This window comes from Poromitra crassiceps, assembly GCF_964638095.1.
Source record: "Poromitra crassiceps genome assembly, chromosome: 22".
In the NCBI taxonomy this organism is placed as follows: Eukaryota; Metazoa; Chordata; class Actinopteri; order Beryciformes; family Melamphaidae; genus Poromitra; species Poromitra crassiceps.
In genome coordinates, this window is record NC_139647.1 from 12,470,426 (window position 1) to 12,493,655 (window position 23,230).

General features: G+C 45.5%; 1 protein-coding gene across 1 annotated transcript in view; it reads right to left on the reverse strand.

Annotated features, from left to right (window-relative positions):
• Positions 1-4,753: 4,753 nt before the first annotated feature.
• vwc2 (von Willebrand factor C domain containing 2) overlaps positions 4,754-23,230 on the reverse strand; it is a gene marked incomplete at both ends in the record, with an annotated part of 23,451 nt that continues 4,974 nt past the window's right edge. Inside the window, one exon of the mRNA XM_083658174.1 lies at positions 4,754-4,905. Coding sequence (XP_083514300.1) covers positions 4,754-4,905 — 152 coding nt within the window. The remainder of the gene's footprint in view (positions 4,906-23,230) is intronic.

A 23,230-nucleotide genomic window follows, 5' to 3' on the forward strand; every position in this document is an offset into this window, starting at 1 on the left:
CCCAATGGCTGTGCCAGCACCCTGCGTGGCAGCTAGCCGCCTTCGGTGTGTGAATGGGTGAATGTAGGCACATTGTAAAGCGCTTTGGATAAAAGCGCTATATAAATGCAGTCCATTTACCATTTACCATGAGTTGGGCTCAGGGACATGCCGTCAAAGACGTCAAAAAGTGGGAATGTAAGAAATGCATCGTCTTACATTTGGTGACAAAATAAATTAGCAGTGAAAATAGAATGGCAGAGCGCTTTTAGTTTTCAAAATTAATAACACATTATTTCTCAATGCCTTGACATTATTCAGTCAATACTCAGTCAATCACACTACAGCAAACCAGAGTAAACAACAACGGTGATGCATTCACATGCAAGAGGTTTGTTGAGGTTGAAGTGTTGGGAAAAATATACTCATGAAGTTATACATAGACTGTGCGGCATTTGACTGAATATCAAAATTAGGAGGATTTCAGTTTCTGCATTGAAACTGTCATTGTATTTTGAGTAAGTTGCTGGAAGTGTTTTCTGATGCGTTCTGGAGTTAATTAATAAGAACCCATGAATATTGCTCATTACTGGCGTTGTTTGTTATTCACAGCATGGTGCCAGCGACTCACGTGAATAACAAACAACGCAAGTCATGAGAAATAGAATTTGTTATTCACAGCGTGTTTGGCTCATCTTCACCAAGGTTGTCAATAACTCCGGTGGGGGACATTTCATTTAGTCCTTTTGTTTTCATGCTTAAAACAAACAAAGAAACAAACAAAAACAAAAACAGTGTTGCAATGCTACTGCTATGCTGATGATGCTTTTATGTCTCTCTCTAAGAGCACTTGACCAGATGGGGTTTTTCAGAAGCCAAAAAAGAGGCTTCTCATGTCAAATCAAATGACAGAGCTGGCTGATTGCCACAGTTGAATAATGAATTTCATCACCTAATACGAACATCTAGTCTGGGTGCAGCGGTGTGCATTGTCCAGAACGGGCCAGGAGCCTCATTACATGGTTATACAGCGTTGGAGAAACCCAGCGGAGACACCGGACTAATCTCTTGACGGGTCTCTCCAACAGATGTGTCCAATTAATGTGCCGTCTTTGAAGGAAGACCGGGTTTAGACGCGCGCTACTCTGGGAATTTCATTTCAAAGTAAAAGACTCCGCGGCTTCTTTCCACTGGGTATAGACTTAATCGTGGACTTTCCTCTCTCCGATGCTACACACCTACCTGATTTTATTAAGTGCTGAAAATATGAACTGATACAAAGCCAATTGTGAATGTTAATGGCCTATCTGGAACAGTTAGGGGTCATAGATAAGATCCCTGGTCAGACTCATTACTTTTGCTTTACTGGGTGATACGCAGCATAATTAAACTGGGGGCAGTGTTATCTTGTAGATGGGAGGACAGAGAGACAGGACACGGATGTAAATCCCTCTTAGTAGCATACTGAAGGAGAACACCTTGCCTAGCCCAGTGGTTCTCACATTTTTTCACATCAAGGACCCCTAAACTGTCAAAAATTAGACCACGGACCCCCATTTGATATAGGATTTTGTCCCGTGGTCCCCCATCTGATAAGATTGATGCTTTTAGATGTTTTATTACAGAAAGTGTATAAAACCCATGACCAAAATAGTCATTGTGTTACTTATGGACACAATTAGAATGGAATTATAGCAAAAATAAATCCCCTTTTGGCTGGGGACCCCCTGGAACCCCCTCAAGGACCCCTGGGGGTCCCCGGACCCCCATTTGAGAACCACTGGCCCTAGCCTACAAGTGAGCGCCTCATAAGTACGAGGATAAAGGAGAGAAATCCTGCAATCGTTTAACCACTCACACATTTCTCGATTTTCGAATGATCGGTTTGGAAGGGGACTTTGCAGTCAACCGGGGAGTTTAAGGGGCGTTAGTAGATGCGTGTGGCATCGCTCCCCCCAGCTGCTCTGAGAGAAGCCTGTCGCCTTCCGCAGAACATGCATTTAGGCTTATTTACCTCGATAACCTCGGCTGGCTGACAGGCACGTCTCCCTGCTGGAGGTGCGGCGGCGTTGTCTGGCAACCGTCCTCTCTTTGATCAAAGATTGTTGCTGTGTGGCCACAGTGCAACATGTGGCACAGGGAGGAGTGCCAGGCTGATAATGAAACAGAAAACAGGAGGAGATGGGGAGGAGGGGGGAGAACACAATAGAGAGCCAAAGTGGAACGTCACTTCCTGCTTCAACACTGTACCAGAGATTTTCATCCGCCATTTATTTTCCCATAGACATTTCCTAAAATGCTTATAAAAATAGTTTTACTTGTTCAAACCAAACGGTTCAGATATGTTTAGAAACTGGGTGGGTTTAAAGAAAATATATAAAAAAATTTAAGTTTTGGTCCAAGTGAAATGTTCTATGGTCTCTCCCGGGTCTAAATATATCTGAACCGTTTGGTTTGACCAAGTAAAACTATTTTTTATAAGCATTTTACGAAATGTCTGTGGGAAAATAAATTGCGGAAGAAAATCTCTGGTACAGTGCTGAAGCAGGAAGTGACGTTCACTTTGCCTCTCTATTGAAACACAACATTTGCATCCGTTTATCAGAGACTGCATCTCCACTGCTCATAACCGCGATATGAATTATTAATTATCATTTTGCTCTGCTGGTTGAGGAAGGAGGAAGCACCTGGTTTGCGGCACCTCTGCCACAGACTTCTCCTCATCCTCAGATAAGAAAGACAAGGAAGATATACCCCGGCTGCACGTTAATTCGGTCTTAATCCACACTGGCATCTTCAAGTCTGACGACCTTTGCTGACTCCAAATCTCGGAGAAGGGAAATTGTGATCAGCGTAATTGGAGGGTTCAGTATGGCCCTTAATGCAGCTGGAAATAGCAGTTTCAGCCATGTGTCCTGAGGCGATTATGGAAATAGATTTCTCTCACTTTTCCAATTGATGCATATAGTGTAGCTACTGCATATTAAACGGTCGAATTACGAAATATCTTCATATACTCATGACAACCCATGAAATATTCACCAGTAGCTTTCACACCAAGTATAATAAGCTACTGTAACTGTTCTCATCCAAGAGCTGCGAACGAGAACGCTCTCCCACACTGCGACTCAGTGGATGTGTTCAAGTCAGTTCCATTCAAAGGTTGAAATGCAAACTCTGCAGGACACAAAAAGAAGGCATACCGGAGTTAATTCAAACAACGTCAATATCATTCCATATCACGATGCTTTGAGTGGAATTGTCAACATTTTATTCGGTTGGTAGTCAGTCAATTTAGAAGCACCAGTTTCAAAGACAACATCAAGTGCTCTCTGGCTTGTCAGCCGGTAAAAACCGAACACAAAGCTGAAAAGTTCAGTTTGAGCATTACAGAGGACAGATCAGCATTTATTTGAAACGAGAACACACACACAGTAGGAGGGAGTTGCACGTATAAAAAAAAAAGAAAAGCACTTTCAAATCAAAACACATCGGAACATCCAAAAAAGAACAGAGTCCGAAAAAAACAGTCAAGTCACCTCATGGATTTTCTTCTTCCCCGACAGGGTCTTTGCTACTTCTGCACTTGATCATTTCTACACAGCGAATCCTTACCCGTCTGGATATAGCACAAGTCTAGTCTGCACTTTGGTGGTAGAGGGGTGGACAGCACACGTCGAGACGCAGAGGTTTCACACCTCCGAGGACGGCTGTGGGGGTTCTATAGACGCTTTTAACTTGACAACATAAACATTCTAAATTGGACCCTAGCTTACTTCCTGTCGCAGTGACAGGAAATAAGATAGGTTTCGAATTAAGCAATAAGCTCCGAGAGGTCATCATGGTCTACCCTGATTTTACAACGGCTAAGCCGATCAAATGCTTTTTGACTTCAGTACAGTACAAAGGTATTTTTTAATCTTGCTTGCAGTTCACACAGACTTTCTCCAGTGTTCATTTGGATACCTTTTCATTGTGCTTTATTGGACACAATAGACCCCTCTTAGTGGCCGAACACACCATACGCCAAAGCCATGCCGAACTGAAGCTTGAAGCAGACATCAAGCTGATCTGACGCCAAAAGCGATCACACCAGAAACAGTCTCTTTTCCTCAGCGGCCGGCTCGGAGCTGCTGCTCCGGCCCCTCCCACCCCTCACAGGCCCCTCCCACCCCTCACAAATTGCATTGACTGCCTGCCTGGCAGCTCGGGATCAGCGCGCGGCACGCTTGGAAAATAGAACAGAAGCTGAAACTATCGGATCAGCGTGGCTTTGGCTTTGGCATGGCGTGCAGCTGGTGTGAATGGACTCGCCTGTTAACAAGGACGCTGAATTTAAACTGCATGGCTTCGGCGTTGCTTTGGTGTGAACGTGCACTTAGCCGTTGTAAAATCACTGTAAACCACAGCCTCGCACAATTCTGCGAAAACCAGTCTATACATTCTGTTATGTTCAACTGACCTCTGCTCTGACACATTATTTATTAAAATACAGTGCCTATAAAAAATATTTCCACTAATTCAGCATCGATAGCTCCTATATTTGTATATATTCATAAATAATTTCATACATACATAGATAAATAGATATTCTGTATGTGGATTACAAATCATCATAAAAGCTTTTTATTCGGTAATACACGGGTGACTATAAATGCTGAGATGGTTGGTGGGGAGGGTGGAGGGTCTGACCCTGATGTCCGGGGGTGGGGGGTGTTGTTTTGGGGGTTGAAAGGCAGAGAGTTTGACATGCTGATCGGCAGCCTCCAGGCTCTTAGCTCTGCTGGCACTCGTTCTTGCTGCAGGTGGCCTGGCGCTCGATCTGCCACGTCCCCTCCTCGTATGTGCAGTAGCAGATTGTGCACTCGTCAATCTTCACCTCGCGCCCGGCGGGGATCACCGCTGTGTCCGCGTAGCAGTTTGGCCCTACGGGCGACAAGAGGAAAATGGGGGGGTTATAGAGACACTGCGGAGCGTGTCATCATTCAGAAACCACGCCCAAAACGGGGGGAAACAGAAACCCCCCCCCCCTCCAATCCTGGCGTTCTCCTATGTCGCGTGCATGGTTGCGTGTTGCACAAAAAGATCGTATATACGGAAGATGAACACTCCAACTTACTTCCTTGACAGCTAGATCCACATTTTTCTTCTCGCCAATTCTCAATGGCTTCCTTGTTTTGCTCAGGAGTACAAAAAAAGTTAACTGGCTATTTTTTACATTTGTTGTCTGCGCAGCCCCACCACACAACAGCTTTTAGCTATGTTTAATTCAAGGAAAATGATGCTGGTCTATGGGAGTGAACAGAGCGATTTCCCCCGTGATGGGCGTGGCCTATTTCATGCAGTGTCTCTATGGGGGAAAGTGCACGCCGGACGGAATAGGCCTTGTTGTGTGGCCATTTGTTAACAGGATTACGGAAAAACCACCTGGCCGATTCTCATGAAACTTGGTGGACGTGTGTAGCATGGGCCAAGGAAGAACCCATTACATTTCAGCGTGTATCTGATCCAATTCAGGTCAAGGGAAGGGGCGGGGCTAGGGGAACGGGACCATAACTAGGGATAGGAGATGAGGGTTGGGATAGGGGGATGTGGGTGGTGGGAGGGGACATGTCATGAAATGGGGAGTGTCCTCTAGAGAGAGAGTGGCATCAGCGGAGGACCAAAATGCGTGACTCATTAGCCAATGAACAGCCAGGAAGGGGTCTCGCGCTACTTTTGAATGCTAAAATAAAGCTTATAATGTACAATTTGATAAAAAATATATATATATATATATATCAAAGTACAACACAAACTGTCCATTTTGCTGCAACTCGACAGTGCTGCTTAATCCAGGACCTTACTTCCTGGAACTCTTGAGAGTCAAAAAACTGGTCCATTGGAGTGAATGGAGCTGTCGCGACTCTTCTACTGTATAGACACGGCTCTGGGTCTGTCTGGGTCTACCCACCCCTCGAACTTCAAGGGGTGGGTAGGGGGAGTAGCTACCTGTATCTGGATGGTGGGAGGGGGCGTAGTCAGGAAAGGGGGCATGGCTAGCAAAAAGATGCCGGAGCTAGAGATAGGAAGGTCGTAGAGAGTTGGGGTTCGAGGGTTAGGCAGGGGGAGTGACTGGGGAGATGTGGATGGGCCAGGTTTAGGGTTCTGATCCAACTCACAAAATTTGCATATCAGACTGGAGTATTGACCTTGGTGGAGGTCTGTGCTCTCCGAGTGTACTTTTTTCTCTTCTTTTTTGTAGAAAGCCAGATGATCTAGGTCAGTGCTTTTCAACCACTGTGTCACGGCACACTAGTGTCCCGTGAGATTCACTTAATTGGTCCATAAAAATGAAAAATGAATCTGAAGTTGCACCAAACCAAAGAAGCTGGTTTCATACAGCTCTCACGCTACCACCATAGTCTATGGTTGCGCTACCCTCCTATGCCTGTGGGTGGCCATAACGTGATTAGTAGCCTAATAATGACCTTGTTGATTTCAAACAATAGAAGGGAAAGAGATAGAGGTAGCACTAGCACACGTGACAATGGTAACCACAAAGATGGATACATATTTGAAGAGGAAAAATATAGACCCTGGACTTGACCAAAGTCCTTCCAGACCTGACACAGATGAAGAGCCCACTACAAGAAAAAGAAAGAAAGAAAGCAAAACAATGAACTCACGTCAACGTACGATGATGCTATTATGTTTCATTTTGTAACATTTGGGATGGCGCCATGGCGGTGTGCCGTGGGATGTTTTCAATGTCAAAACAAAAGCGTGCCTTGGCACAGAAAAAAGTTGAATGAAAACACTGATCTAGGTCACCCTCACAACACTGAAACGCATGATTTACTTTGCCCTTGTTCTGTTGAAACCAAGATACAGCCAGTTTAATATGTCGTGGGAACTCATCTCTGGTCAAAGGAGAATGAATTGACACGTGTACCATGATCGTTTTTGTTGGTTCAAAATTCTAGCCTGTGTGTAGGCCTACTGATAACTAGCCTGTGTGTAGGCCTACTGATAACTAGCCTGTGTGTAGGCCTACTGATAACTACCTGTGTGTAGGCCTACTGATAACTAGTCTGTGTGTAGGCCTACTGATAACTAGCCTGTGTGTAGGCCTACTGATAACTACATGTGTGTAAGCCTACTGATAACTACCTGTGTAGGCCTACTGATAACTGGCCTGTGTGTAGGCCTACTGATAACTAGCCTGTGTGTAGGCCTACTGATAATAGACCTACTGATAACTAGCCTGTGTGTAGGCCTACTGATAACTAGCCTGTGTGTAGGCCTACTGATAACTAGCCTGTGTGTGGGCCTACTGATAATAGACCTACTGATAACTAGCCTGTGTGTAGGCCTACTGATAACTAGCCTGTGTGTAGGCCTACTGATAACTAGCCTGTGTGTGGGCCTACTGATAATAGACCTACTGATAACTAGCCTGTGTGTAGGCCTACTGATAACTGGCCTGTGTGTAGGCCTACTGATAACTAGCCTGTGTGTAGGCCTACTGATAACTAGCCTGTGTGTAGGCCTACTGATAACTAGCCTGTGTGTAGGCCTACTGATAACTAGACTGCACAACAAAAAGAGCAGAAATAATAGCTCTGATGTTGATGGTGGGTCAGTTTTAAATGGAGCCGTGCACGGGCCTCAAATCTAGGCCCTAGCCCGGCCCGGGCCCTACATGTTCAGGCCCGAGCCCGATGTGAATGCTACGGCTTGTTTGTCAGAATTTGGGGCCCGAGCCCGGCCCCGGCCCTGGCCCCAGCCCCCACCCTCCCCCCGAACCTTATGTGTTTCGCATTGCCTAAGCCTATCAAATCAACACTATACAAACAAAGTGCATTCAAACACTTTGAACACCACAATGTGTCAGTTCAAACATAAAAAAACAAAACAACAAAACAAAAAACAGGCAGGCCCGGCGCCGGCCCTAGGGTCGGGCTGGGCCTCGGGCCCCCTCGGGCTCGGGCCAGAACACAGGGCTCTAGTTTCACAGATGAAATACCTGCACTGGGAAGTTTGTGCTCATATTTTCCATCTTTCTGCTAGTACTTCAGAGCCAGCAAGGTCATTGTTCAGTACGTGCACAAATTGAGAACGTGACTCAAAGTCACATCACTTTATATGTTGCTCAAAACATCCCAAACAGGACAAATGTTAATTATGTAATCCATCACAATCAACTCTGCAATGTCACTTCTGTTAGGAGAAAAACTCGCTTCGTTTTTTCCTTTCAGGCAGCAACTCAGTAGTGGTAACTGACACAGTCATTATTACTTTGTATTGGAATTGACAGCAGTAAACCTTCATTACACACACCATACTGAGTGGTGCTGTGGCAAATTCTTACACAACCAACATCTGGCCTTTCAAAATATACAGTATGAATGATCTGTATTCAGATTGTAACTTTAGCTATGCAAACATTTGTCAGAGGCAGAAATTGATTGGTTGAATTTAAACGTCAATGGGCGGAGCCAATGAACCAGCTACTGGCGGAGTGAGGTTAAATTGAAGCCCAGTCAAAAAGACCAAACAAAGAGGAGAAAGTGAATATTATGAAGCCTTCAGTTCTTCATAACTAACTAAAAAAGCAACATAGCTATAAAAGTGATCATGGCTAGCGAGCTAGCCTAGCTGACCGGAGTTTGCCCGTTAGCAAATGTGTAATCTGTGGTTCTTTGGCTCCGCCCTCTGCACTTTTATTGCTTGACTGTTTATTATTGCTTTCATTATTTTGTATTACTGATTTTATATTCTTTTTTGCACCCTATTCCTATTACTTCCACTGCTTCAATGACCAAATCCCCCCTTCGGGGGATCAGTAATGTTCCCTTCTTATCTTATTTTCCTTGAAGATAGTTTGGTGACATCCCAGTGAACTTGAATGCAGCCAGTCAAAGAAAAGCCTCAGCCTTTCATTTCTATCAGCGGGAAATGGGCTCTCTCGCATGCGGACATTCTTTGTTACCCAAGATAGTGTTTTGGTAAAGAGAGTGTACAAGGCACAAGATAATGGCTCCACACAAGCATCAGGATGCAGCTCAGTAAAGGTGCCTGTAAATGGTGCTGGGTCACTACGGGCATGATTTGACTTTAATCATCTCCTATAGGAGGGCGGCTGGCTTTTAATAATATACAATTTTGAGTTATCTGTCTCTCTGATGGTGGGTGGAAAATGCCGTTTCAGGCAGTTGTGCTCAACATCCCATGAATCCCTCAAATTGGTTTTGCATCTGTTTATCAGAATAGCTTTGGCATTGCTTAGCCATCATTATGCTCTTCAGGGCCACTAACTGACTGACTGCTCACGCTTTACATAAAAGAGCATTTTCAGTCTGGAAGTCGGAGCTCCCATCAGGAGAGAAATGCATCATGGGGGATTATGGTGATGACACGGAATTGTTGAGGGACCGATTCAGACAGTCTGTCTCCTCCGCTGTCTTGTGCCGCGATGGAGACGTTCACGTTTGAGCTTTTTCTGTTTTAGACTCGGCACGTTTTGATGCGAGGAGTTTTGGGCGTGTGCAACATCAGAAGGTTTACTCATCAATAATGTTGCTGCTGCACTCTCCTTGGCTCGGCTCTGCACCGCAAGCACAAATCTTGCTCAAGGTGGTTTCTCCCCTAACTTCAGGGGTTGGCATGCGCAGAGAGGGAAGAGCGCGTGCAATTAAAACCAAATTAAGCGCCTTAATACAGTTCTGAATTGTGCCCCAAGGGACCGTTCATTTTTTATTTTGGAGGAAATGGGCTCTCTCTCACTAATGGAAATTTTGATGTTAAAGTTAGCAGTGGTTAGAACGGAGCCCTCAGAGTGGCCCCGGGGACATGCGAGAAGATTAACCCCTGCGCCGGCCGGAGCCTGCCTTCTGTGGCCATAGAGTGCCAAAGGGGAACGTCACTTACTGCTTCAGCACTGTACCAGAGATGTTCATCCGCCATTTATTTTCACATAGACATTTCGTAAAATGCGTATAAAAAGAGTTTTACTGGTTCAAACCAAACGCTACAGATATATTTAGAAACATTTCACTCGGACCAACACGTTAGAAAAATGCGGCTTTGAAGAAAATATTTTTTCATTGTTGTTTTTTAAAGTTTTGGTCCGAGAGCGAAATGTTCTATGGTCTCTCCCGATTATAGCGTCAGCTGAACCGTTTGGCTTGAACCAGTAAAACTCTTTTCATAAGCATTTTACCAAATGTCTATGGGAAAATAACTGGCGGATGAAAATCTCTGGTACAGTGCTGATGCAGGAAGCGACGTTCACTTTACCTCTCTGCCAATGCCGCGTGTACCGAAATGAACTTGGCAAAGCCCGTATAGAACATAAACATCCCCCTTGTCTCGCCGCAGCACCGGGCTTCTTTTGGCTCTCGGCATGATGGGAAGGGCTTTTGTTTGCCGAGAGAGCGCATCTGTCCTCGGCCCCTAGCGAGAAGCAGAGCCCCTCATAAATCATCCACTATCTCTCGCCGCGCCGGCACGGCAAAATATAAACACCCGCCAGAGCCGTTTCCACAACATCAGGTATAGCATAACAATGGCTGGCTTTGCTTAGACTTAACGAAGGGTCTTGGGCCAGTCTATTGGATAATTAAGATGCTGATAAATGGAGGGTCTTTCAGCCGCAGCCTCGGCGTCTCATTGGACGGCGGGTGCCAGGAGGAGCGCGGCCGACACATCAATCAACGCGAGCGCTTTGCCGAGGCCCCTGTCAAAATGTCAGCCCCGACACATTTATAAGTCCTCAGATGAACACGCGGCACACACCCTATCTGAATAACAAACTCCTCCCGTTGGCCCACGCCGCTGTCGCTATTGATTCATCATCATTAGCGGGCATTTAAAAAACACGCGCCGCCGTCCCGGATGAAAGACACATATGTGACAGGAAGTCACATGATGCGTGAGGGATAGCGACATGGGTAAATAAATAATCGTGTGCTTTACAAAATAAACCCTTCCTCGTGGAGCTTTGATGAAAGCAGAGTCTGACAAGAAGCCATTCACAGTGGTGCGACACTCAGTTTCTGTTAATTAATGCATGGACTCAGCGCCGACGCGCTCATTCATGTGCTGTCGCATTATTATTAATATCTTATCACACCCCACCTTTTTGTCGTGGCTTCATTAATACAATATATCCACCCTCTCACCATCACTCTCTCTCTGTCTTTCTGTGGTAGTGTCTTGTCCTTTTTTTGTATACGCGCGCTTAAGCTTTCCAAGAGCTTTTCAGCGTAACCCTACGAGGCAGAGGAGACAAATGGATTGTGCGACGTGCGTGAACACTTGGACCCAAACTGTCACCGGAGTGCGCGAGTAGCTGCTGGCACGGGCGCGATGTAAAAAAGATGGCCATTATCACCTGTGGCTTTTGACTCAGTGGCAGCGCGCGACAGGGAAACGATGACACGTCCTCACCATCACCCCCCCCCCCCCCCTATAATTCTGAAATGTTAAAAAGCCGTAGTTCTAAGGTAATGGAGGCAGCAGAAGAGTGGAGTTCGCTCGTCTTAATGCACTTCTTTAGTACAATTTACATTATAAATGTGGGGGGAAACGACCTTGCTTTGTGAAGAGGAGGGAGGAGAGACAAGGGCAGCAATCCATTTTCCAGCAGTATGAATTTCTTTTGTAGAGTTGTGGCCAGACAGAGCAGTGTTGAGAGTCACTGTTTCTCGAGTGCAAGTCGAGTCTCGAGTCCCCAGTGTTCGAGTCCAAGTTATGCCCCTGATACACTAGAAGACATTGAAAATCTTAACAGATTATGAAAAGACTGGGGAGTTTTACACTACAAGATTTGTTATCACGACAGAAAAAACACGACACAACTGACTCAGATGAGGCAGTATACACTACAAGACTTTTCACTTTGAAATTCAAACATGTTTGATATAATCTTTGTGGCTCCGACTGGCGTCGGGAGGCAGTTTACACTTGAAGACTAGAAATCTGGAGGCAGTTTACACTAACAGATTAGAAATCTGTACCCAGTATAGACCTTATTCGATTGACGTCACTCACGTACGGGCACGCCCAGCGCCGCCATGTTGGTGACATAGCGCTGCAGCTCTCAAGTGACAGCCTATGTAAATGCAGCGTTTATAGGAAGCTAGCCGCTGTTAGCGTTACCTGTATCGTTCTTGTTGTGTTCGGATGGTGACCTGCGTTATACATGGCTGTAGTTATGACAGCAATAAAGTCCCCGTGGTTTGTTTCTATCTCTACCGTCCACAGACGTGAAGGGAGCGAGACTGAGGATACGTCAGCACAGGAGATGTGTGGATAGTTAGGAGAGACAAGTGAAACTTTCTGACAGCTCCTCACAGCAAAGTCTGTTCACCTCGTTTTTTCTTTTGTTTATTATTACAGGCATTAACGGCAGCATACAAACAACAACTCTGGGTTTTTTATTGCTGTCAAGTCAAGTCAAGTCAAGTTTATTTATATAGCCCTAATTCACAAGCATGTCTCAGAGGGCTTCACAGAAAGTATGTCTAGCTGATTCTAGCTAACACACAGTAACAAGAATATACAGAATAAAGATAACATTTGAACATTTGAAGAAAGCAGGAGAGTGGAGGAGGGAGGGAGAGGGAGGAGGGAGGAGAGGGGGGAGGTGGGGAGAAAATAGGAAATGTGGAGGAGGAGAGAACAGAGGAGGAGAGATGAGGGTGCAGGGGAGGGAGAGCCAGGGTAGGGGTAGGGTCTAGGGTTGGGGGAGGGGAGGGAGTAGGATACGGGCCCGGATTAGGGCGAGGGTGGGGAGAAATGGGAAATGTGGAGGAGGAGAGAACAGAGAAGGAGAGGGTGCAGGGGAGGGAGAGCAGGGGGAATGTGAGAGGGAGGAGAGGGCAGAGAGGAGGAGAGAACAGAGAAGGAGAGGTGGGAGGGCGCAGGGGAAGGAGAGCAGCGGGAATGTGAGAGAGAGGAGAGGACAGAGAGGAGGAGAGAACAGAGAAGGAGAGGTGGAAGGGTACAGGGGAGGTAGAGTAGAGGTAGGGTCTAGGGTGGAGGGAGGGAGTAGGATACGGGCCCGGATTAGGGCGAGGGTGGGGAGAAAATGGGAAATGTGGAGGAGGAGAGAACAGAGAAGGAGAGGTGGGAGGGTGCAGGGGAAGGAGAGCAGGGGGAATGTGAGAGAGGGGGGAGGACAGAGAGTAGAGGTAGGGTCTAGGGTGGAGGGAGGGAGTAGGATACGGGCCCGGATTAGGGCGAGGGTGGGGAGAAAATGGGAAATGTGGAGGAGGAGAGAACAGAGAAGGAGAGGTGGGAGGGTGCAGGGGAAGGAGAGCAGGGGGAATGTGAGAGAGGGGGGAGGACAGAGAGGCAGAGAAGGAGAGGTGGGAGGGTGCAGGGGAAGGAGAGCAGGGGGAATGTGAGAGAAGGGAGAGCAGGAAGTGGCAGGGATTCAGGAAAATAGGGGAGAAGAGGAGAAGGAGCAGAGGGGGGGAGAATGAGGAGAGAGCAGGAGAAGGGAGGGGGGGGCGGTGGGATGTGGGGGAGGAAAGAGCATGGAAAGAGAGGAGAACAAGAAGGGGGAAGAAGGGAAGAAGCGGGGGAAGGGGGAAAGAGAGGGGGGGGGGAGAAGATCAGACAACTGAGTACTCTAAGCATTAACCAGAGCTAACTGGGACATAGTATCTAGCTAATCTACAGCCTAATCTGGCCTATCCTACCCTGCTCTAGTCTGATTTTAGCCTGAACACTAACAGGTCAGCCTTAGGCTGTAGCTAATCTATCGCCTACCTAAGCTGTTCTAAACCAACCGGCAGCCCTCGACCAGTGATGAAGAGCACCGATGCCCCCCGACCCGGCCCCCGCCCACATAAGGCGTGGGAGGGAAGGCCAGGCCGGGACACAGCGGCACCCCCTCACCCCCAGTGAACGCAAGAAAACCTTTCCACCATATGGTGGCAGTCCACACATGGATCGCCACATGGATTGCCCCAGTGACTTGGCTGAGGAGGAACCTTGTGAGGTCGTTGTGCTAGGGGCCAATTGCTGCGGCCCGGGCGGACCCAGCCCCCACGCGACCCGCCCCCCCAGCCCCCAGCCACCAGCATAGTGACTGAGAGCGTGAGAGCAGGCCACGCGGGGGACGGGCCCACCCAGGCCACAGCAGCGGACCCCCATCTGGGGACTCCCCTCCGAGACAGGCCGAGAGATGCCGGGCTAAACCATGCACAGAGTTTCCGATAATGAAACTCTGTGAATGGTTTATTATGGAAATAAAATGTACAAGAGAACAGAAAATTGAAAATGTAAAAAAAGAGTCCAACAGAAGGGATATAAAAATGAAATTTTTAAATTATCCTAAGATCAGGGAAGGGAGTTGAAAATCTAAAAAGTAGAGTCCAAAAAGAAATAGAAAATGCAGTCTGTCATTACCATCGCTATTTTGTAATGGAACAGAAACGACAATAAGGCTGTTACTAGTTGTCAGCTGCAGCGCTGTGTGCGTGCAGGACGGTATATCAACAATATGGTGCCGTCCAGAGTTAGCGAATAAGGTCTATACACTAACAGATTTAGCTGCCGACTGGCACAACAACTGCAGACTAGAGTCAACAAAGACAGACTGAGCCCAACTGGAAATCATGTGTAAAATCGGGGGGAAAGTCTTGTAGTGTAAACTAGGCATTAGAAGAGTCGGAGTCGAATCCAAATCGAGTCCCCATTACCCGAGTCCGAATCTGGAGTTACTGAACATGAGTGAATCTACATGTAGGTGGAACACATGTGCCTGGCCTTGCACAAAATTTAATAAAGTCACAGCATTAATATAGCTATCAATATCTTATGCCAAATTATTACAAAAAAACTAAAAAGAAAAATCTCTTCAATGAATTAACAAGTCCGAGTCTCCAACTTCTGAATCCGAATACCTGAATGCTTGAGTCCAAGTCTTCAGGGCTTAAATCCAAGTCGAGTCACAAGTCCTGAAAATGTGTCCAGGACTTGGAATCAAGTCCGACTTCACTCGACTGCAACACAGCTGCGCCAGATGAGTTTTGGACTTCTTAATACACGGCAAAGCTGCACACAGCCAGGTTTTAGGGAGGTGCCCCCTCATGTGAGTGTTTGTTTGTGCATGTCTCCAGATGGCTCCATCATCTTATGGCTGAACACGTCCGCTGCACACGAGGAGCATGACCGCCATAACCGATGTCCTTCACAGGGACACAGCCGCAAACCAGCAGTATGTTCAAGAACCTCACACTGCAACAGCTGTCCAAGGCAGTGTCCACATGCCAATTTTAAATGGAAGAGTTTAATTTACTTCCTCAGCCGCTTAAATGTCCTAAAAACTGCATCTCTAAAAGGCTGCGGCCACACTGGAAAACACACAGAGTGATGTCCATCGCTTGGTTTTGGAACGTCAACGTTCTGGCATTCATAACATGACGCCTCCAAGGACTCCGTTTAGCAAATCCAAGGATTTGCTAAACGGACAGTGACGGATCCATCCGCCCAGAAAAAGTTCTGTTCATCAAAACGGATGGAAGATCTGCTGGAGACGGATGCGTGATCAGCGCTGCTCGGACATCTGTCATCGAAAATGAATTGAACTGAGCACAAACGTACAGGCATGGATGAGAATGGTATTATTGGGGGTTATAATATTTGCTCATCTCTTCCATTTCTATGCTATCCTCAACTGTTGTTCAATGTGTATTAATGTGGGATATGTACTGTAAGTGAAAGTCGCATTAACTTCAGGCTTTTATTTCCAAGAACTAAAGAGACGAAACAGAGAATAAGCCGGCCAACAACTGAAAAGCACTCAGCCGTCCAGCATGACCCTAATTTTTATGACTTCATGTGACCGAGCATTAATAACCTTTCATTAACGTGACCTTTGGACCGGAGCCCAGTACTGAGAGCTGCAGTACAATACAATACAGAGGCGTGATGACAAAAGGGAACAGGAAGTGAAGGCGAGTATAACTGTAACCTTGAGTGGATTTATTAGATTAGCTATTCGATGCACAACATCTTGCTTTGCCTTTCCAGTTTATCTCAAAGTGAAAGCTATCGGTGTCAAATAGAAATATTTATACGAAATTCTTTTCTCGCAGATGCTGTCAAGGCAATAAATAAAACTAGGATCTGGTAGACAGATACAGGTTACAGGGTGGTGCTTTTTACTTTTTGCTGCATTTTAGGATTATTTTCTGCACAGTAGGTTAAACTTGTTAGGGCGTATAGGCCTGTGTATTGTCAACTTAACTTTGTGTATGCGAGTGAGCTGTATTTTTTATGAATGTGTATGCTTGAGTGTGTGTGTGTGTGTGTGTGTGTGAATGTGTGTTGAGTGTATCGTAAACTTGACTTGTGTGGGCTGTAAATTTTCATGAATGCTTGTTGAAACAATGTATTGTCTTTTATGTGTTTTACGTTGTGTTTTATGGTTTTTATGACATGTCTTTCGGTGAAACCGAAGACAAATTTCCACATTGTGGGCAATAATGTTTTCGTAATCATAATCATAATTAGAAGTACCGTATTGTTAATGAACTGATGGCATCATGAGCACCAGTGAGTGTAACCCATAAGAACCGGCAGGACACAATTCAATCATAACCGCTCGTCTTTTATGACACGTCTGCTGCATAACGAGATAGCATCACTTTTTAAAAAGAGGTTGTACATGTGGCTTTTGCATTTAGTGAGTGAAAATAATGCGGTTTGTCTGAATGAATGAATGAATGAATTTATTTGGTGATAAAATAAAATAACACAACAGTACATATAGTAATGAAAGAACAGACAATATATCAATCCCCGAGGATAAAAACACAAAAAAGTCTGAGGGCTTATTTCCATTGTGGTCCTCACATAAAACATATAGTAAGACGAGGCATAAAAAAACATAAAACACTTAAAACAATTTAAAAGAAACATAAAACAGAGGAGAGCGTTACATTAAAGGAACTCAAGATCAAATAAATAGCAGCAGATCAAGCAAATAGCAGCAGGGCAATGTATCACTTATAAAAAGACAAAAAAGTCACACTGTTCATTATCTCTGTTGTCAGGATGAGTTGAAGGCTACTCCCAAAGGACAAATCAAGTCATTATTTCTCATATCCATTCTAGACCAGACTTTTCAGACCAAGTACCACTATGCACCAAACCAAATCTCAGAGGGACCACTTCCAAAAATCCCTCCTCATGAAATAAAATGTGCTGTAACATCTCAAAAGGCCCTCTATCATGCCTCCATTCATTTGAATGAGTCTCCATCTCTCTTGGCAACCAGGCGCTCCCATGTCTTGTGTTGCTACCATTCTAAGTGATTTTGGCTACAATTCAGGCTGTTTATCACATCACACACACGCACGCACACACACACACACACACACACACACACACACACACACCAAGATTAGCGTTGACCCTAATGTCTGAGTCTTCAAGAGCACCACTTGCTTCCTCTGGTGTTGCCAAGGCGATAGTCTGCCAGGGCAAAGGTCAAGAGGGGGGAGGGGGAGGGGGAGGTGCCCGCCGAGGAAAGAGCCTTCTCCTCCATCAATGTTATTTTTTCATTATCTATTTTTTATTTTTTATTTTTTTTGCTCTGAGCATCGTCAAAAGCAGACGCCGCGAGGGAAAGCGTTGGATTTATTCCAAACACTTCCACGTCTTTGACACACCAACCCAATTAAATCCTTTCCCGTCGGAGAGAGAAGGAAATAGCATTTGGCAATAACTATTGAGAACGTTGTTTTTCTTATCTGACTTGTATATCGACGGGACCTTCTTTGCATGAATCGATATTGTTTAATTAAACTTTATGGCGGATGGCGGCGGTGGCAAACTTTAGGGGTTACGAAAGCATTTAATTGCAATGTGTTACAGTGGTTTAACATAATGAGTAAAAAGATGATGAAAAGCTGTTTTCATTTCGCCGTGCCTCCATTCACAGCTGTTCTTTGATATTCATGAACAACTGTCTGGGGTGGATGTTAGCGATACCTCTCTCACTTTCATCTCCCTCCCCTGGCTCTTCCTCAAGTGTCTCCTCGCATACAGGCTGAACAACACATCTGAGACAGGGTGCTCGCTCCGCCATAAGCAGCCCTTTTGCATGTCTGAAAAGGCCAGGATAATGACTGTGCATAATTGATGAACATATCAAACTGCATAATGCTGAAATACTGCAGCGCCATTTATATCAATATTCAGGGAAGCGGTAATTAAAGAGCAGGGAGGACTTGTTGAATGCCAAACCTGAACAACCGCTCCCTTTGCGGATTAAATATGTCTAAAATTCATCTTTTTTTTTTACTTCTGTCCTTTTAAAGTGGACAGATCCCTTGTTCTTTTTCATTCTCACCTGTGCAACCGGTTTAGCTGGTGCTTTTTCCCTTGTGTGTGCGCGTGTGTCAAGATGCTACCACAGAAGCGGTTGTGAGTAGTTTGCCAGGTGTCCGTCTGTGGACTGATTTTGTCACCACAATAACATCAAAACCTCGCAAGATGCAGTCACGAACCTTTACAGGTGTGTAGTTGACATCAGAATTAAGGCCGAGTTTGAAAATGGGTGCGATCCGAGCAAAACGCCCTACCCCCCCCCGCCCCCGCCCCCACATTGACCAACGCCCCCTGTACGCCACGGCCCACAGCTGGTGTGGTACCTCTCTCGTTTTTTCTTCTGTGTTTGATCATTTCCTATATCTGGAGGAGGAGTGTGTTCGTCTTTCCCCCGAGCGTGGTGGCCATTAGCGAAGCAGCAGGCTAAGCTTTGATGTCCCACGTCAGATGCATCAAAGTTTTCAGGAGGTCTCAGCATCTGTCTCCCCGTCAAACAACATCTGCCCACCAGACTAATAAGAACATTACAGCAGGAACTCGGCGACAACCTCCAAATAACATGATTTCATCACGGAGCGGCCGCCGCCGGGTGGGGAGGATCACGCTATTCCCCCCAGTTCCCCTCCTCCTGAACAGGCGCCCCCCAACCGGCCAGAGGAGGCGCTACTGCAGCAACGAGGACTTATACCCCCCACCGGGTTCCCACCCACAGACACGGCCACTTGTGTCTATAGGAACGTCTGACCAAGCCAGAAGTACCGGCGCTTAGCTAGCGAGAATTGACCCCGGGTCTCTCCCCGGTGGTAGGTGAGTGCTTTAGTCCAGTAGTTCATGACAAGGACCCCTAAACTGACACAGATTAGACCACAGACCCCCATTTGATAAGACTTCGTCCCAGCCAGGGTCCCCATCTGATACGGTTTTTGCTTTTAGATGTTTTATTACAGAAAGTTGTTATTATAAAGTTATTACAGAATGAAATCCATGACCAAAATAGCCATACATTCTGTCATTGTGTTACTATGGATGGAATTATAGTGAAAATAAATGATCCCCCTTTTGCTGGGGACCCCCTGCAAACCCCTCAAGGACCCCTGGGGGTCCCCGGACCCCACTTTGAGAACCAGTGCTTTAGTCTGTGGAAGTTGTTTCTCATGGTAACCCTACAAGAATGAATGGCAGCTAAATGAACCCTGATATCTCCAATGACACTGACTGTGTACAGACACCAGCAGGGATCATGTAAAAGAGAGGGGAGACCTAGATCAGTGGTTCTCAAATGGGGGTCCGGGGACACCCAGGGGTCCGTGGCACTTTGCCAGGGGGTCCGCGAAAAGTTTTCAGGAAAATAAAAATGCTTTTTTTGTGTGCAAAAGCTTCATAGTTCAACGAAAATATTTTATGCTTTAAATCTAAAATGGTTCATGGATTACATTCTAATCTAACAAACCTATCAATTTAAAAGTCAAGCAATTAAAACAATTAAGCTTAGCCCAAATCAGAATGAGGGGGTCCCCGGTATATTTTCTATCTTGTATGGGGTCCTTGGCTGAAAAACATTTGAGAACCTCTGACCTACAGTAGATGATTGTTGGTGAGTCCAGCTCTCTCTGCACAAACCACGGCTTCACTGCTGCTCAGACAGAAGGAGATCAATGTCAGACAAACTCAATTTGGGCAAATAGGGCAAATCTGCAAGGTCTCAATTAGGGGTGGGGGGGGGGGTGGATGGTGCTCTGCACTCCCATTTCCATTTAAAAGCGCTGTAGACTGAAAACTACGCAGGCAAATTGAGGTGGACATGTTACCACAGGCTATTTCTACACCTGGGTCATACCGTTGTGCTCCTTTACATCACCAGCTAAATGAATGAGAGTGAAAGCCTAAATATGGATATAGAATGAACTAACAGCGGCTGCGATGATGAAGTTGGAACATCATTCCTCACTTTAGCAAATGACAGGTGCATTATGTAAAAGGGCATATTACTACAGCGAGACCCACAATCCTAGTGTTTCTTTCTCCGGCTGTGACAGACAGATCAGTTCAGTGTATGGTCAGGTAACATGGCATCTCTGACACTGCGAGCGCCCTAGTGTTCATTGAATGGTAATGTGTGGTAATCTTATGGTAATAGGGGCCTGATTCCATCTTAAAACCAGGAAATCCGTATTGCCTGAACGCGCACATGGATTTGTGGAAGGAACGTTTGAATATACATGCACACACACTCGTCTTCAGTCTTCAGTGTGGCACATCGCTGCTCGTGCACATCGTCGTCTGCATGGCTATCTACATCTGTCTCCCGTGTGCCTGCCTGCGCGGATGCAACTCCTCTGCAAACCCACCGGGCATTTTCACGGAGGGGAGGAGGGGGGAATATATGGAGCACTGCCCAAACTCTCCGCAAAGCTCTCGCAGTGCGATCAATATGTGCATAATAAAATGTGAGGGGGCAGCAAAAAATGGGGAACAAAGGAGCATCAGCTAAGATCATTGCGGGGAAATATGAATAGTGCGGTAACAGGTAATGCGCCCTATGACAACCACATCTATCTCATCAATGTTTTGGACTAGTCATCTCTCAAGAGGTGGTCAGGCAGGCTTTTAATCTCAATGGTGGCAACGCTCTGATGGCTAACCAGTCATAAACATCCATTTAATAGATGCTTGTATTTAGTGCAGTTTTGTTGTTGTGTTAGATCGATAATGTTTTAGGAGTGCTGACATAATGGATAACCATTACGTGTTCTTATCATAATGGCCGTAAGGCATTAGGAGTGCGTTATAATTCATTATGAGTGTCCACTTAATGCACTTCACATCTCTTTTGTTCGTCGTTTTAATATGTGCAAATATAAAACTCTAAAAGCTTAGTGGACAAACACAATGGGGCTACTGGCTAATACACAAATTGTATTTTCCTCATAAGGATGTCTTTTCCGTTGTTCGTAGTAAACACACAGCGCCGCATCGCTTTAAGATTCCAAGATGCAGATACATATCGCGAGTCATCACTCTTTCTGCTGAAGGAGGCAGTGTCGCTGACGTTGCCACGTTGCATTAGAGTCACACCAAGAACACAAGGGGACATAATCTAGGTCGGACAAGCTGTCTGAAATGATCGGAAACAACTTTAAGATGATCGACTCTGAGCTGCAGAACTCCTCCTCTAGACGGGCAATGCTTTCAAGCCACTGGGGTCTTACTCACAATCTAGGAGCACAGATATATTGTATGCCGCCCGCGACTCATGGCAGTCTATCATCTATCTATGTCATGGATTTGGAACACATCCTCCAGCTACATCAGATGGGCTGATAGAATAACCGGATAATGGAGTGATTTGACATTGAAATTACCAATGAAGATTATGGATGAAAAATACATCAGTTAGACAATAATAGGGCATGGACTCGGACTGAATTACCATTTTTTGCGCATGACTGGAGAATGCGTCGAAATAGATTTGCTTACTTCAAATGTGTACATTGACTCATGCCAAGTGACCGCAAACATTGTTGTGTGTTTTGTCTCTGTGCTGTAACCCCTCCATCCACACTGCGAGCAGCTCAGGAAGCCAGCTGACTGGAGGCTTGTTTACTTTGACCAAGAGAAATGTTGGTCGATATTGACCACAGTTGTTGGTGTGGAAACATTTTGTCAACAGCTGAACTTTTGGTTGACATTACGCATCCAATCAGATGCAACCGTCCCTCCAAAGTACGGTGACCGGATGTCCCCGATTGTCGGGGACAGTCCCCGTTTTTGGTGACCTGTCCCTGGCTGGAGCTGTCCCCAAAAATGTCCCTCACAAAGATGACTGTCGTTGTGAAGCTGTAGCGGGCTCAGTTCTAAAGCTAGAGTGAATACACTGGTATCATATGAAACTAGAGGACTTAAGCCATTGATACTCAACTTGCGGCCCGGGGGCCAGATGCGGCCCGCGACAGGGTGCAGAGTGGCCCCCCAACCATTTTCTAATAATTTCACGTTAGTTTTCATTGTGAATTAGAATCTAATTCACAATAAAAACTAATGTGAAATGAAGTTTGACTGAGCTCCAGCTAAATTGTCAAATGCCGCCGTCTGCTCGCTACCCAGGCACTTATGTATGTACTTAACCTAACTAACTTAACCTAACTAACTATCCGGTGTGCACAACATTGTCAGACTAAACTCCGGCGGACACCCCAAAAACCTACAATCTGCTACAGAAAAATGTATATAGTTTGTTTATTAACTGGCCCCTGGCCTCCTATCATTTCATGAAAGTACCCCGCGGGCAAAGCAAGTTGAGTATCCCTGACCTAAGTCATCCATTGGCTACAACCATGTCATGCTAGCTTGTCAGCAAGGGGGCTAAACAACGCTCCAAACTTAGGGTACATTTTGGATCGTCCCTTTTTTGTATTTCATAGATTATAACATTGGATATATATATATATATATTTTTTTTTTTATTATTCTTTTTTTTATTGTTCTTCAGCATGGTATACAGAGCATCTGATACATTATTACTATTCTTTTCTTGTGTCATACAGAGTGTTATATTATTCATACATACATACATCCAATCATACCCCTGCGTTCCCCTCCCCACTCCCCCCTCTCTCTCAATTCCCATGTATGCATATTTTTAGTACCACACATTTCTTTATGCTCTTCTCCATACATCTACTTAGTCATCTCTGTATCAACTCAATGTTTTTTACATTCATTAACAAATATACAAAAATAAATCATAACATGTACATATCTGTAGCTATTAAACCTTGAACTAAGGGATTCCTTGCCCTGCACAATCACTTACGCAAAGTCTGCTCTAATTGGCGCTATATACTCGATCCAATTTTCCCAAATTCCTTTAAACTTATCCTGTTGCAGTCTGATAGAATAAGTCAGCTTCTCCATCACA